This window comes from Oncorhynchus tshawytscha, linkage group LG31 (assembly GCF_018296145.1).
Source record: "Oncorhynchus tshawytscha isolate Ot180627B linkage group LG31, Otsh_v2.0, whole genome shotgun sequence".
NCBI classification, from domain to species: domain Eukaryota; kingdom Metazoa; phylum Chordata; class Actinopteri; order Salmoniformes; family Salmonidae; genus Oncorhynchus; species Oncorhynchus tshawytscha.
Genome location: NC_056459.1, coordinates 32,308,748 through 32,326,457, shown reverse-complemented (window position 1 = coordinate 32,326,457; position 17,710 = coordinate 32,308,748). Strand labels below are relative to the sequence as shown.

The window sequence follows — 17,710 nt, the reverse complement described above, 5'->3', positions numbered from 1 at the left end:
CATTGTCTTGTTGGAAGACAAATCTCCGTCCCAGTCTCAGGTCTTTTGCAGACTCCATCAGGTTTTCTTCCAGAATGGTCCTGTATTTGGCTCCATCCATCTTCCCAAACCATGATGCTGCCACCACCATGTTTGACAGTGGGGATGGTGTGTTCAGGGTGATGAGCTGTGTTGCTTTTACGCCAAACATAACGTTTTGCATTGTTGCCAAAAAGTTCAATTTTGGTTTCATCTGACCAGAGCACCTTCTTCCACATGTTTGGTGTGTCTCCCAGGTGGCTTGTGGCAAACTTTAAACAACACTTTTTATGGATATCTTTAAGAAATGTCTTTCTTCTTGCCACTCTTCCATAAAGGCCAGATTTGTGCAATATACGACTGATTCCAGAGGGACATCAGAGACTGTAACGTTCTCTGCTTCACGGAAACATGGCTCACTGGAGAGACGCTATCCGAAGCGGTGCAGCCAGCGGGTTTCTCCACGCATCGCGCCGACAGAAACAAACATCTTTCTGGTAAGAAGAGGGGCGGGGGCGTATGCCTTATGGCCAACGTGACATGGTGTGATGAAAGAAACATACAGGAACTCAAATCCTTCTGTTCACCTGATTTAGAATTCCTCACAATCAAATGTAGACCGCATTATCTACCAAGAGAATTCTCTTCGATTATAATCACAGCCGTATATATCCCCCAAGCAGACACATCGATGGCTCTGAACTTACTTTTTTAACTCTCTGAAAACTGGAAACGATTTATCCGGAGGCTGCATTCATTGTAGCTGGGGATTTTAACAAGGCTAATCTGAAAACAAGACTCCCTAAATTTTATCAGCATATCGATTGCGCAACCAGGGGTGGAAAGACCCTGGATCATTGTTACTCTAACTTCCGCGACGCATATAAGGCCCTGCCCCGCCCCCTTTCGGAAAAGCTGACCACGACTCCATTTTGTTGATCCCTGCCTACAGACAGAAACTAAAACAAGAGGCTCCCACGCTGAGGTCTGTCCAACGCTGGTCCGACCAAGCTGACTCCACACTCCAAGACTGCTTCCATCACGTGGACTGGGAGATGTTTCGTATTGCGTCAGACAACAACATTGACGAATACGCTGATTCGGTGTGCGAGTTCATTAGAACGTGCGTTGAAGATGTCGTTCCCATAGCAACGATTAAAACATTCCCTAACCAGAAACCGTGGATTGATGGCAGCATTCGTGTGAAACTGAAAGCGCGAACCACTGCTTTTAATCAGGGCAAGGTGTCTGGTAACATGACTGAATACAAACAGTGCAGCTATTCCCTCCGCAAGGCTATCAAACAAGCTAAGCGCCAGTACAGAGACAAAGTAGAATCTCAATTCAACGGCTCAGACACAAGAGGCATGTGGCAGTGTCTACAGTCAATCACGGACTACAGGAAGAAATCCAGCCCAGTCACGGACCAGGATGTCTTGCTCCCAGGCAGACTAAATAACTTTTTTGCCCGCTTTGAGGACAATACAGTGCCATTGACACAGCCTGCAACGAAAACATGCGGTCTCTCCTTCACTGCAGCCGAGGTGAGTAAGACATTACGTGTTAAACGTGTTAACCCTCCCAAGGCTGCAGGCCCAGACGGCATCCCCAGCCGCGCCCTCAGAGCATGCGCAGACCAGCTGGCCGGTGTGTTTACGGACATATTCAATCAATCCCTATACCAGTCTGCTGTTCCCACATGCTTCAAGAGGGCCACCATTGTTCCTGTTCCCAAGAAAGCTAAGGTAACTGAGCTAAACGACTACCGCCCCGTAGCACTCACATCCGTCATCATGAAGTGCTTTGAGAGACTGGTCAAGGACCATGTCACCTCCACCCTACCTGACACCCTAGACCCACTCCAATTTGCTTACCGCCCAAATAGGTCCACAGACGATGCAATCTCAACCACACTGCCCTAACCCATCTGGACAAGAGGAATACCTATGTGAGAATGCTGTTCATCGACTACAGCTCGGCATTCAACACCATAGCACCCTCCAAGCTCGTCATAAAGCTCGCGACCCTGGGTCTCGACCCCGCCCTGTGCAACTGGGTACTGGACTTCCTGACGGGCCGCCCCCAGGTGGTGAGGGTAGGCAACAACATCTCCTCCCCGCTGATCCTCAACACTGGGGCCCCACAAGGGTGCGTTCTGAGCCCTCTCCTGTACTCCCTGTTCACCCACGACTGCGTGGCCACTCACGCCTCCAACTCAATCATCAAGTTTGCGGACGACACAACAGTGGTAGGCTTGATTACCAACAACGACGAGACGGCCTACAGGGAGGAGGTGGGGGCCCTCGGAGTGTGGTGTCAGGAAAATAACCTCACACTCAACGTCAACAAAACTAAGGAGATGATTGTGGACTTCAGGAAACAGCAGAGGGAACACCCCCCCATCCACATCGATGGAACAGTAGTGGAGAGGGTAGCAAGTTTTAAGTTCCTCGGCATACACATCACAGACAAACTGAATTGGTCCACTCACACAGACAGCATCGTGAAGAAGTTCTCTCTGCAACCTCAGGAGGCTGAAGAAATTCGGCTTGTCACCAAAAGCACTCACAAACTTCTACAGATGCACAATCGAGAGCATCCTGTCGGGCTGTATCACCGCCTGGTATGGCAACTGCACCGCCCTCAACCGTAAGGCTCTCCAGAGGGTAGTGAGGTCTGCACAACGCATCACCGGGGGCACACTACCTGCCCTCCAGGACACCTACACCACCCGATGCTACAGGAAGGCCATAAAGATCATCAAGGACATCAACCACCCGAGCCACTGCCTGTTCACCCCGCTGTCATCCAGAAGGCGAGGTCAGTACAGGTGCATCAAAGCTGGGACCGAGAGACTGAAAAACAGCTTCTATCTCAAGGCCATCAGACTGTTAAACAGCCACCACTAACATTGAGTGGCTGCTGCCAACACACTGTCAATGTCACTGACTCAACTCCAGCCACTTTAATAATGGGAATTGATGGGAAATGATGTAAATATATCACTAGCCACTTTAAACAATGCTACCTTATATAATGTTACTTACCCTACATTATTCATCTCATATGCATACGTATATACTGTACTCTATATCATCGACTGCATCCTTATGTAATACATGTATCACTAGCCACTTTAACTATGCCACTTGGTTTACATACTCATCTCATATGTATATACTGTACTCGATATCATCTACTGTATCTTGCCTATGCTGCTCTGTACCATCACTCATTCATAGATCCTTATGTACATATTCTTTATCCCCTTACACTGTGTATAAGTAGACAGTAGTTTTTTGGAATTGTTAGTTAGATTACTTGTTCGTTATTACTGCATTGTCGGAACTAGAAGCACAAGCATTTCGCTACACTCGCATTAACATCTGCTAACCATGTGTATGTGACAAATAAAATTTGATTTGATTTGATTTGATTGTTGTCCTATGGACAGAGTCTTCCACCTCAGCTGTAGATCTCTGCAGTTCATCCAGAGTGATCATGGGCCTCTTGGCTGCATCTCTGATCAGTCTTCTCCTTGTATGAGCTGAAAGTTTAGAGGGACGGCCAGGTCTTGGTAGATTTGCAGTGGTCTGATACTCCTTCCATTTCAATATTATCGCTTGCACAGTGCTCCTTGGGATGTTTAAAGCTTGGGAAATCTTTTTGTATTCAAATCCGGCTTTAAACTTCTTCACAACAGTATCTCGGACCTGCCTGGTGTGTTCCTTGTTCTTCATGATGCTCTCTGCGCTTTTAACGGATCTCTGAGACTATCACAGTGCAGGTGCATTCATACGGAGACTTGATTACACACAGGTGGATTGTATTTATCATCATTAGACATTTAGGTCAACATTGGATCATTCAGAGATCCTCACTGAACTTCTGGAGAGAGTTTGCTGCACTGAAAGTAAAGGGGCTGAATAATTTTGCACGCCCAATTTTTCAGTTTTTGATTTGTTAAAAAAGTTTGAAATATCCGATAAATGTCGTTCCACTTCATGATTGTGTCCCACTTGTTGTTGATTCTTCACAAAAAAATACAGTTTTATATCTTTATGTTTGAAGCCTGAAATGTGGCAAAAGGTCGCAAAGTTCAAGGGGGCCGAATACTTTCGCAAGGCACTGTACATATATATATATATAGGTTCCACAGAGAATCACACACAAACACATACACACACCTCCTCCCAATACCCAAACGCAATGCACCGCACAGCACAACTCCTTTTCCCCTCTGGTGTGCTACATTTATGTTGTTACCATGGTTCCTACAGGGATGGCCAATTAATATCGCACAACAACCCCAGGCCGGCATGCCAAGAAAGGTTATGCTAAAGTACGCGCCAGCCAGGAAGAAAGCAAGGAAGGAATGATAGGGAGGAGAGGATGAGGGAGGAGGGATGGAGAACAGAAAGGTAGAGGAGTGACAGAAAGGTAGAGGAGTGACAGAAAGGTAGAGGAGGAACAGAAAGGTAGAGGAGGAACAGAAAGGTAGAGGAGGAACAGAAAGGTAGAGGAGGAACAGAAAGGTAGAGGAGGAACAGAAAGGTAGAGGAGGAACAGTAAGGTAGAGAAGAGAGTGAGGAGGGAGGGAGAACAGAAAGGTAGAGGGACAGAAAGGTAGAGGAGGAACAGAAAGGTAGAGGAGGAACAGAAAGGTAGAGGAGGAACAGTAAGGTAGAGGAGGAACAGAAAGGTAGAGAAGAGAGTGAGGAGGGAGGGAAGGAAGGGGAACAGAAAGGTAGAGGAGAGAGGGAGGATAATCTAGGGTTTGTGCAGATATCAAAAGAGTTTGTGACATTCAGAATATGACCGATGGGGTGATAATACATTTATAAGGGACTGTAATCGATAAGATATGAAAATATCTGATAGTAATGGTAACTCTTTAAACATGTTCCCGTTGTGCACAGACTTCCTAGTTAATTCATGTTTACATGATTAGTTTAATCACACAATCATTTCACAGAGAATTAATTTGATAATATAACAGTCATCCCTTTAATGATAGTCAAGACACTAAAGGAGGTAGAGGGGGGAAGGGGAACGGAAAGGTAGAGGAGGGTAGAGGGGGAACAGAAAGGTAGAGCGGGGTAGAAAGGGGAACAGAAAGGTAGAGGAGGGTTGAGGGGGAACAGAAAGGAGGGTAGAGGGGGTCAACCTTATGCTCTAATTAACTTGAGTCTCTTCAAAATAAAAGACAGGATTTCCAGCTCGCCCTGTGTTTCTGCGGGTGTGGTGGCAGCGGTGATTATGTCTGATTCGCTATGCCAGCCGGGGCCCTTGCTGCTCCTGTGTACTAATGGTGTGTGTGTGTGTGTGTGTGTTAGAGTCTCTCTGGGGTTTGTTCACCAAGCTCGGACGTGATTGATCTCATGTGTTCAATCACCTGGCAGTTGCCATGGCAGCAGGGGGGATAAACCAGGAAGAGAGTGTAAGGGAAGGAGGGAGGGAGGTGAGAGAGAGGGAGGGAGGAAGGGAGGGAGGTAAGAGGGAGAGGGAAAGAGGGAGGAAGGGAGGGAGGTAAGAGGGAGAGGGAAAGAGGGAGGAAGGGAGGGAGGGAGGAAGGGAGATAAGAGAGAGGAAGGGAGGGAGGGAGGAAGGGAGGTAAGAGGGAGAGGTAAAGAGGGAGGAAGGGAGGGAGGTGGGAAGTGAAGGAGGCACCTTGAGGTTCTTGACAGCTGGGGCGGGGTCGGTGAGGAAGCTTTGGCGAACACTGATCTCTATCCCAGCCTCCTTGGTCCTTGCCTCGAGATCATCCAGCGTCTGGAGGAGAGATAAGACATGAAAACTGCCATCACTCACTTCATTCAGATGCTTTTTGTTTAGTATTTTCAGTACAACATGTCTTGACAGAACAGACAGAAACACAGACAGAAACACAGACAGAAACACAGACAGACACACAGACAGACACACAGACAGACACACAGACAGACACACAGACAGAAACACAGACAGACACACAGACAGACACACAGACAGAAACACAGACAGACACACAGACAGACACACAGACAGACACACAGACAGACACACAGACAGACACACAGACAGAAACACAGACAGACACACAGACAGACACACAGACAGACACACAGACAGAAACACAGACAGACACACAGACAGAAACACAGACAGACACACAGACAGAAACACAGACAGACACACAGACAGACACACAGACAGAAGCACAGACAGACACACAGACAGAAACACAGACAGACACACAGACAGACACACAGACAGACACACAGACAGACACACAGACAGACACACAGACAGACAGACAGACAGACAGACAGACAGACAGACAGACACACAGACAGACACACAGACAGACACACAGACACACAGACAGACACACAGACAGACACACAGACAGACACACAGACAGACACACAGACAGACACACAGACAGACACACAGACAGAAACACAGACCAGGGCTGGCTCCAGACATAAGCAGAACTCATTTGGGTTCTGAAGGTAATGTTGAGAGTTAGAATAGTATGTGCAAGTACAAAAATGGAGTTTTGCATAAGCAAATGTTCTCTTGTTACGTCAGTCACTGACAGTCATTCAATTAGCCATGTCAGGTAAAACTTGCTTTATTGTTAAATTAGTCTAGCCAGCTGTCTAAACTTGGAGAATCATGTCCGGATACCAACCGGTCACGCAGGGCACGTGCCCAGGGCCCCTAACCTCCAGGGGGCCCCAATTTGATTTTGTTAGTTACTCTCACTCAGATATAATTAATATGGCATAAGTCATGGCAAAATGTGTAGAATTGCATGAAATCAACAGGTTGGTTGTCAGTCCCCAACCCCCTATAACTCTGAGTATGGGCATGCTATATCTCTGAGTATGGGCATGCTATATCTCTGAGTATGGGCATGCTATATCTCTGAGTATGGGCATGCTATATCTCTGAGTATGGGCATGCTATATCTCTGAGTATGGGCATGCTATAACTCTGAGTATGGGCATGCTATATCTCTGAGTATGGGCATGCTATATCTCTGAGTATGGGCATGCTATATCTCTGAGTATGGGCATGCTATATCTCTGAGTATGGGCATGCTATATCTCTGAGTATGGGCATGCTATATCTCTGAGTATGGGCATGCTATAACTCTGAGTATGGGCATGCTATAACTCTGAGTATGGGCATGCTATATCTCTGAGTATGGGCATGCTATATCTCTGAGTATGGGCATGCTATATCTCTGAGTATGGGCATGCTATATCTCTGAGTATGGGCATGCTATATCTCTGAGTATGGGCATGCTATATCTCTGAGTATGGGCATGCTATATCTCTGAGTATGGGCATGCCATTTTGATTCTCAGTTACATTGTTTTACAATTTTGCGCCAAATATAAATTGTGTGAGCAATAATAGGACCAAAGTATAGTGTACATTGTTTAAGGATGTATCAGTGGAGACCACCTCTTCCAGGACAATAGGAGACACCATATTACATTGTTTAAGGGATGTATCAGTGGAGACCACCTCTTCCAGGACAATAGGAGACACCATATTACATTGTTTAAGGACGTATCAGTGGAGACCACCTCTTCCAGGACAATAGGAGACACCATATTACATTGTTTAAGGGAGGTATCAGTGGAGACCACCTCTTCCAGGACAATAGGAGACACCATATTACATTGTTTAAGGATGTATCAGTGGAGACCACCTCTTCCAGGACAATAGGAGACACCATATTACATTGTTTAAGGGATATATCAGTGGAGACCACCTCTTCCAGGACAATAGGAGACACCATATTACATTGTTTAAGGGATGTATCAGTGGAGACCACCTCTTCCAGGACAATAGGAGACACCATATTACATTGTTTAAGGGATATATCAGTGGAGACCACCTCTTCCAGGACAATAGGAGACACCATATTACATTGTTTAAGGGATATATCAGTGGAGACCACCTCTTCCTGGGCAGTAGGAGAAAGTGTACTCTCACAGAAATGATGTGTAGACTAGATGCTGGGCGGGTATTTTTTATTTTTAAATAATTATTTTACCAGGCAAGTCAGTTTAGAACACATTCCTATTTTCAATGACGGCCTGTTCAGGGGCAGAATGACAAATTTTACCTTGTCAGCTCGGGGATTCAATTTTGCAACATTTTATTTTTATTTTTTATTTTTATTTCATCTTTATTTAACCAGGTAGAAGCACAAGCATTTCGCTACACTCGCATTAACATCTGCTAACCATGTGTATGTGACAAATAAAATTTGATTTGATTTTGATTTGATTTGAGGTAGGCTAGTTGAGAACAAGTTCTCATTTACAACTGCGACCTGGCCAAGATAAAGCATAGCAGTGTGAACAGACAACAACACAAAGTTACACATGGAGTAAACAATAAACAAGTCAATAACACAGTAGAAAAAAACCTTACAGTTAACTAGTCCAACGCTCTAACCACCTGATTACATTGCCCTCCACGAGGAGACTGCCTGTTACGCGAATGCAGTAAGAACCTTACAGTTAACTAGTCCAACGCTCTAACCACCTGATTACATTGCACTCCACGAGGAGACTGCCTGTTACACGAATGCAGTAAGAACCTTACAGTTAACTAGTCCAACGCTCTAACCACCTGATTACATTGCACTCCACGAGGAGACTGCCTGTTACGCGAATGCAGTAAGAACCTTACAGTTAACTAGTCCAACGCTCTAACCACCTGATTACATTGCCCTCCACGAGGAGACTGCCTGTTACGCGAATGCAGTAAGAAACCAAGGTAAGTTGCTAGCTAGCATTAAACTTACCTTATAAAAAACAATCAATCAATCATAATCAGTAGTTAACTACACATGGTTGATGATATTACTAGTTTATCTAGCGTGTCCTGCATTGCATATAATCAATGCGGTGCATATCGTTGCTCCAATGTGTACCTAACCATAAACATCAATGCCTTTCTTAAAATCAATACACAGAAGTATATATTTTTAAACCTGCTTATTTAGTTAATATTGCCTGCTAACATGACTCGTTGCGAACTGTGAAGACTATTTCTTCCTAACAAAGACAGCCAACTTCCCCAAACGGGGGATGATTTAACAAAAGCGCATTTGCGAAAAAAGCACAATCGTTGCACGACTGTACCTAACGATAAACATCAATGCCTTTCTTAAAATCAATACACAGAAGTATATATTTTTAAACCTGCATATTTAGCTGAAAGAAATCCAGGTTTGCAGGCAATATTAACCAGGTGAAATTGTGTCACTTCTCTTGCGTTCATTGCAAGCAGAGTCAGTGTATATGCAACAGTTTGGGCCGCCTAAGTTACAAGAATTTTACGTAGTTATGACATAACATTGAAGGTTGTGCAATGTAATAGGAATATTTAGACTGATGGATGCCACCCGTTAGATAAAATACGGAACGGTTCCGTATTTCACTGAAAGAATAAATGTCTTGTTTTCGAAATGATAGTTTCCGGATTCGATCATATTAATGACCTAAGGCTTGTATTTCTGTGTGTTATTATGTTACAATTATGTCCATTATTTGATAGAGCAGTCTGAGTGAGCGGTGGTAGGCACCAGCAGGCTCGTAAGCATTCATTCAAAATGCACGTAAGCATTCATGCTTTCATGCATTTTGCCAGCAGCTCTTTGCTGTGCTTCAAGCATTGAGCTGTTTATGATTTCAAGCCTATCAACTCTCGAGATTAGGCTGGTGTAACCGATGTGAAATGGCTAGCTAGTTAGCGGGGTGCGCGCTAGTAGTGTTTCAAACGTCACTCGCTTGGAGTGGTTGGAGTGGTTGTTCCCCTTGCTCTGCATGGGTAACGCTGCTTCAAGGGTGGCTGTTGTCGATGTGTTTCTAGTTCGAGCCCAGGTAGGGGCGAGGAGAGGGACAGAAGCTATACTGCTACACTGGCAATACTAAAGTGCCTATAAGAACATCCAATAGTCAAAGGTTAATGAAATACAAATCGTATAGAGAGAAATAGTCCTATAATTCCTTCCTCCAACTACAGCCTAAAACTTCTTACCTGGGAATATTGAAGACTCATGTTAAAAGGAACCACCAGCTTTCATATGTTCTCATGTTCTGAGCAAGGAACTTAAACGTTAGCGTTCTTACATGGCACATATTGCACTTTTACTTTCTTCTCAAACACTTTGTTTCTGCAATATTTAAACCAAATTGAACATGTTTCATTATTTATTTGAGGCTAAATTGATTTTATTGATGTATTATATTAAGTTAAAATAAGTGTTCATTCAGTATTGTTGTAATTGTTATTACTACAAATACATTTTTAAATTGGCCGATTAATCGGTATCCACTTTTTTTGGGTCCTCCAATAATCGGTATCCGTATCGTCGTTGAAAAATCATAATGGGTCGACCTCTAGTCCAGGTAGTTCTCCTACATACAGTGCCTTGCGAAAGTATTCGGCCCCCTTGAACTTTGCGACCTTTTGCCACATTTCAGGCTTCAAACATAAAGATTTAAAACTGTATTTTTTTGTGAAGAATCAACAACAAGTGGGACACAATCATGAAGTGGAACGACATTTATTGGATATTTCAAACTTTTTTAACAAATCAAAAACTGAAAAATTGGGCGTGCAAAATTATTCAGCCCCCTTAAGTTAATACTTTGTAGCGCCACCTTTTGCTGCGATTACAGCTGTAAGTTGCTTGGGGTATGTCTCTATCAGTTTTGCACATCGAGAGACCGACATTTTTTCCCATTCCTCCTTGCAAAACAGCTCGAGCTCAGTGAGGTTGGATGGAGAGCATTTGTGAACAGCAGTTTTCAGTTCTTTCCACAGATTGGATTCAGGTCTGGACTTTGACTTGGCCATTCTAACACCTGGATATGTTTATTTTTGAACAATTCCATTGTAGATTTTACTTTATGTTTTGGATCATTGTCTTGTTGGAAGACAAATCTCCGTCCCAGTCTCAGGTCTTTTGCAGACTCCATCAGGTTTTCTTCCAGAATGGTCCTGTATTTGGCTCCATCCATCTTCCCATCAATTTTAACCATCTTCCCTGTCCCTGCTGAAGAAAAGCAGGCCCAAACCATGATGCTGCCACCACCATGTTTGACAGTGGGGATGGTGTGTTCAGGGTGATGGGCTGTGTTGCTTTTACGCCAAACATAACGTTTTGCATTGTTGCCAAAAAGTTCAACTTTGGTTTCATCTGACCAGAGCACCTTCCTCCACATATTTGGTGTGTCTCCCAGGTGGCTTGTGGCAAACTTTAAACTACACTTTTTATGGATATCTTTAAGAAATGGCTTTCTTCTTGCCACTCTTCCATCAAGGCCAGATTTGTGCAATATACGACTGATTGTTGTCCTATGGACAGAGTCTCCCATCTCAGCTGTAGATCTCTGCAGTTCATCCAGAGTGATCATGGGCCTCTTGGCTGCTTCTCTGATCAGTCTTCTCCTTGTATGAGCTGAAAGTTTAGCGGGATGGCCAGGTCTTGGTAGATTTGCAGTGGTCTGATACTCCTTCCATTTCAATATTATCGCTTGCACAGTGCTCCTTGGGATGTTTAAAGCTTGGGAAATATTTTTGTATCCAAATCACAACAGTATCTCGGACCTGCCTGGTGTGTTCCTTGTTCTTCATGATGCTCTCTGCGCTTTTAACGGACCTCTGAGACTATCACAGTGCAGGTGCATTTATACGGAGACTTGATTACACACAGGTGGATTGTATTTATCATCATTAGTCATTTAGGTCAACATTGGATCATTCAGAGATCCTCACTGAACTTCTGGAGAGAGTTTGCTGCACTGAAAGTAAAGGGGCTGAATAATTTTGCACGCCCAAATTTTCAGTTTTTGATTTGTTAAAAAAGTTTGAAATATCCAATAAATGTCGTTCCACTTCATGATTGTGTCCCACTTGTTGTTGATTCTTCACAAAAAATACAGTTTTGTATCTTTATGTTTGAAGCCTGAAATGTGGCAAAAGGTCGCAAAGTTCAAGGGGGCCGAAAACTTTCGCAAGGCACTGTATTTCTCTCTTTGTAAGTTTGTTCATTTTATCCAAGATCGCTTACCTTGAAACTGGACTATGAATTTTGTGCCAATAGCCAGAAGGGGGAGACATGGGAAGTATTGAACTACAGAAAATGAGCCGTGGCAATATATTCATTTGGACCATTAGATATTCTGCCGCTTAAAGCAACTGGGATGTAAGTCCACCTACTGAGGTTGGTTTTAATTGATTTGAGAGTTCTGTTATAGATCTACTAACAAATATTTAAAATAGGAAACGATTGTGATTCCATAAGTGGAGACGGAGTCCTCCAGCGGGTTCCATAAGTAGAGATGGAGTCCTCCATCGGGTTCCATAAGTAGAGATGGAGTCCTCCATCGGGTTCAATAAGTAGAGATGGAGTCCTCCATCGGGTTCAATAAGTAGAGATGTAGTCCTCCATCGGGTTCAATAAGTAGCGACGAAGTCCTCCATCGGGTTCAATAAGTAGAGATGTAGTCCTCCATCAGGTTCCATAAGTAGAGAAGTAGTCCTCCAGCGGGTTCCATAAGTAGAGATGTAGTCCTCCATCAGGTTCCATAAGTAGAGATGTAGTCCTCCATCGGGTTCAATAAGTAGAGATGTAGTCCTCCATCGGGTTCCATAAGTAGAGAAGTAGTCCTCCAGCGGGTTCCATAAGTAGAGATGTAGTCCTCCATCGGGTTCAATAAGTAGCGACGAAGTCCTCCATCGGGTTCAATAAGTAGAGATGTAGTCCTCCATCAGGTTCCATAAGTAGAGAAGTAGTCCTCCAGCGGGTTCCATAAGTAGAGATGTAGTCCTCCATCAGGTTCCATAAGTAGAGATGTAGTCCTCCATCAGGTTCCATAAGTAGAGATGAAGTCCTCCATCGACGTCTTGAGAGTCAGAAGGGCTGATTTGGTTAGCTGAATTTATCTATGATCTTCAATGAGTTTGGGGGCAAATTAATTAATTGGGATTAATTGTCTAGATAGAGTAAAATATCGTCCTCATATAATAACATGAAGTGATCAGTAGATTTCAGGGAAATTGGTGTTATTTCCTTCGATTGACAAATTGCCTAGGCCAGGGGTTCCATGGATAACAAAAATAGCAAAGGAGACATTAAATCACCTTGTCTGCTGCTTCTAGTGAATCTGAACAGAGCAGAACAGATACTGCCTGTTAAAACTATGTCTGAGGGATTGGCATACAGTAATTTAATCAAAATGAAATTTGCAGTTGAAAGAGAACTTGGATAAATACAATGGGAGAATTACACTTGACGTGGACTGATGATTTTCGAAAAGTAGGCACGGTGCGCTTTTGTTTTCAATCCCTCTAAAAAGATAAATAAATCATTCTAAATAACAAACTATCCTTATTTACCACAGTGTGAAAGAATGATAGAAAGTCTGTTTCTGAAACACAGAGTCCTTCTTTTGATTCACCTGCCTGTTTGCCTACCTGTGTACGACCATTGCCTTCCTGTGACCACAATTCCTGCCTTCTGCGAAGGTGAAATAAACATCTGCCGCGCTCTGCGCGTGAACCTTTTTCTCCCTGAGTATTTATTACACTTTGATGATGTGAAGAAGAAACTTAATGAACGAGTCCAGCAAGGATTTGTCAGCATAAAACTGAGTGACTAACTCATTCATGGCTTTGGATCAAAATAAACAAGTACCAACATTCTTTCTGATAGTCTTTAATAAAGAAATGTTTTGACCATTTATACTGACAAGTGGTTGCCATGGTGACTCATTCAATAACAGTTGAAGTCGGAAGTTTACACACACTTAGGTTGGAGTCATTAAAACTCGTTTTTCAACCACTCCACAAATTTCTTGTTAACAAACTATAGTTCTGGCAAGTCGGTTAGGACATCTACTGTGTGCATGACAAGTAATTTTTCCAACAATTTTTTTACAGACAGATTATTTCACATATAATTCACTGTATCACAATTCCAGTGGGTCAGAAGATGACATACACTAAGTTGACTATGCCTTTAAACAGCTTGGAAAATTCCAGAAAATGATGTCATGGCTTTAGAAGCTTCTGATAGGCTAATTGACATAATTTGAGTCAATTGGAGGTGTACCTGTGGATGTATTTCAAGGCCTAGCTTCAAGATCAGTGCCTCTTTGCTTGACATCATTGGAAAATCAAAAGAAACCAGCCAAGACCTCAGAAAAAAATTGTAGACCTCTGTCTCCTAGAGATGAACATACTTTGGTGCGAAAAGTGCAAATCAATCCCAGAACAACAGCAAAGGACCTTGTGAAGATGCTGGAGGAAACAGGTACAAAAGTATTTATATCCAAAGTAAAATGAGCCCTTTATCAACATAACCTGAAAGGCCGCTCAGCAACAAAGAAGCCGCTGCTCCAAAACTGACATAAAAAGTCAAACTACGGTTTGCAACTGCACATGGGGACAAAGATCATACTTTTTGGAGAAATGTCCTCTGGTCTGATGAAACAAAAATAGAACTGTTTGGCCATAATGACCATCGTTATTTTTGGAGGAAAAAGGGGGAGGCTTGCAAGCCGAAGAACACCATCCCAACCGTGAAGCACGGGGGTGGCAGCATCATGTTGTGAGGGTGCTTTGCTGCAGGAGGGACTGGTGCACTTCTCATCAAAATAGACAGCATCATGAGGAAGGATACTTATGTGGAAAAATTGAAACAACATCTCAAGACATCAGTCAGGAAGTTAAAGCTTGATCACAAATGGGTCTTCCAAATGGACAATAACCCCAAGCATACTTCCAAAGTTGTGGCAAAATGGCTTAAAGACAACAAAGTCAAGGTATTGGAGTGGACATCACAAAGCCCTGACCTCAATCCCATGGAAAATTTGTGGGCAGAACTGAAAAAGCGTGTGCGAGCAAGGCGGCCTACATACCTGACTCAGTTACACCAGCTCTGTCAGGAGGAATGGGCCAATTCACAGAACTTATTGTGGGAAGCTTGTGGAAGGCTCCCCGAAATGTTTGACCCAATTTAAACAATTTAAAGGCAATGCTACCAAATACTAATTGAGTGTATGTAAACTTCTGACCCACTGGGAATGTGATGAAAGAAATAAAAGCTGAAATAAATCATTCTCTGTAATGGTCTGGGTGCAGCTGGTAAGGAGGAGTCAGGCACAGGACAGCAGAGATAAGTAACACAAGTATCTTTACTCAAATATGCCAATAACATGTCGTAATACCGAGCCCACAATAACGGACCGAACATACATAAAACAATCACACACAAAAACCATGGGGAAAACAGATGGTTAAATAATGAACATGTCATTGGGGAATTGAAACCAGGTGTGTAAAACAAAGACAAAACAAATGGAAAATGAAAAGTGGATTGGCGATGGCTAGAAGACCGGTGACGCCAACCACCGAATGCCGCCTAAACAAGGAGAGGGACCGACTTCGGCGGAAGTCGTGACATTCTCTCTATGACTATTCTGACATTTCACATTCTTAAAATGAAGTGGTGATCCTAACTGATCTAAAACAGGGACTTTTTATCAGGATTATTTGTCAGGGATTGTGAAAAACTAAGTTTAAATGTATTTGGCTAAGGTGTATGCAAACATCCGACTTCAACTGACACGGCTCTCGGAACTCATTAAAAATGCGGCTACCACATGAAACTACATGAAAATACTTGCAGATCAATAAAGTGTCCCTGTAGATCTAATTATATTTAGAGGATTGGAGGATTCTAAATGAATATCTAAGGGGCATTTTTCTGGTCTGTGATATTGATTTATAAATGCAAAACCTTACAGAGAATATCTAAGCAGCTGTTTTTTACTCATTTATTTTCTCTCCGGCGCCAGCATCACTCTCTGCCTCATGGCCTCAAACTGTACCACTTTGTTTCTCTCCGTCACCCACACGCAAATTAAATATTTGGATAATAAAGCATTTAAAGGCTGACATTGGTTGATTTTAATACTTCTGACAGCCGAAATTCTAACTCCACACATAACTTTTGGGAGGCATGGATTATTATAACCTACTGCAGGCCTAAAACCTATGGGTGTAACCTTCTGAATTAATGATTTACATTGAAGATTGAGGCCTCTTAATGAGTCCCGAGAGCCGATCTGTTATCCAACAATTATTATTATAATTAACCCTGCATTATAATTATATAAAAGCTGCTTAGATATTCTCTGTAAGGTTTTACATTTCTAAATCAATATCACAGACCAGATTTGCCCTAAAGAAAAATGCCCCTTAGATATTAATTTAGAATCCTCCAATCCTCTAAATATAATTAGATCTACAGGAACACGTTATTGATCTGCAAGTATTTTCATGTAGTTTCATGTAGTACCTTTTAATGAGTTCCGAGAGCCGTGTCATACCAGTTATTATTGGATTATTCACCATGGCAACCACCATGGCAACCACTTGTTAGTATAAAACAGAACGTCATGTGGGTTTTAATTTATTTTTCGAATTCAATAATATATTTCTACCACTCTAGATGCTGGAGGCATTTTGTTTTTCACAAGTGTTAGCGGTCTGTGAATTCTGCAAACAATGTTTCCATGAATTGGCTATTAGTGGGACAATAGACTCGTCATACCTTTACAAAAGGATAGTCTAATAGCTCATCTAGGTAATGTATTAAGGACTCTAAAGTTTTACATTTCTAACTCCAAACCTAATGCAACTGCAAAATGTTGTACAGTATTTCTTCATCAACATCTTTATGCTTTCGTTAATAAAATAATGATAGAAATACTCTTTCAAAATGCAGATGTTTATTTCAACTTTCAGCAGGACAATAGGGAATATCACTGAATGACAGAGCGTGGGGACTGGTCTTGATAAATCAATCAGATTTTTGTTTTTTTCATGGAATAGAAATACCATAATATTAAACAACGAAATGATTAAGCTAAAAGAGAAACATTCTCTGAGGGCAGAGAGAGGGGCGGCAACTGATGCATTGGTCCAGAGCCAAGCGGTATTGGCGGAGAGTCACTCGTCATTTGCGTAGAGTCAGGCGGAGAATGACCAGTTGAAGAGGGCAAGGAACGAGATGGAGTCACAATCCATGCCAGGCACACCTGTGAGCTCTGGAAACAACATGTCCTTGATGGGCTATCAGCAAGACAATAGACTCTTGCCGAGTTTAGGAACTTTAAATGTACAGTTTTAATGGATGTTTGTGAGGCATTATTATTGCCCATACTCATCTGTTGAGAAAACATGTGTTATGGCTTTTCAACCTCTGCCATATTGTGGATTCTGCTTTAATTATGTTGGTAACCAATGTATTATAGCAATAAGGCACCTCAGTGGTTTGTGGTATATGGCCAATATACCACAGCTAAGGGCTGTATCCAGGCTATCTATCTAATATAACTTAGAGGGTTTTATTTAATGGAAGCTTCTCTAATGTCAAACATGTAATGTGTGGTGTACTGCAGGGCAGCTCTCTAGGCCCTCTACTCTTTTCTATTTTTACCAATGACCTGCCACTGGCATTAAACAAAGCATGTGTGTCCATGTATGCTGATGATTCAACCATATACTCATCAGTAAACACAGCTAATGAAGTCACTGTAACCTTTAACAAAGAGTTGCAGTTTGTTTTGGAATGGGTGGCCAGCAATAAACTGATCCCGAACATC

At 42.7% G+C, this 17,710-nt stretch overlaps 1 protein-coding gene across 1 annotated transcript in view; it reads right to left on the bottom strand.

The window, feature by feature from the left end:
• The window catches only part of LOC112229197 (gamma-aminobutyric acid type B receptor subunit 1-like), a 306,296-nt gene that overhangs the window by 85,817 nt on the left and 202,769 nt on the right, over window positions 1–17,710 (bottom strand). Inside the window, exon 10 of the mRNA XM_042310436.1 lies at window positions 5,689–5,790. Within this exon, the coding sequence (XP_042166370.1) occupies window positions 5,689–5,790 (102 nt within the window). The remainder of the gene's footprint in view (window positions 1–5,688; window positions 5,791–17,710) is intronic.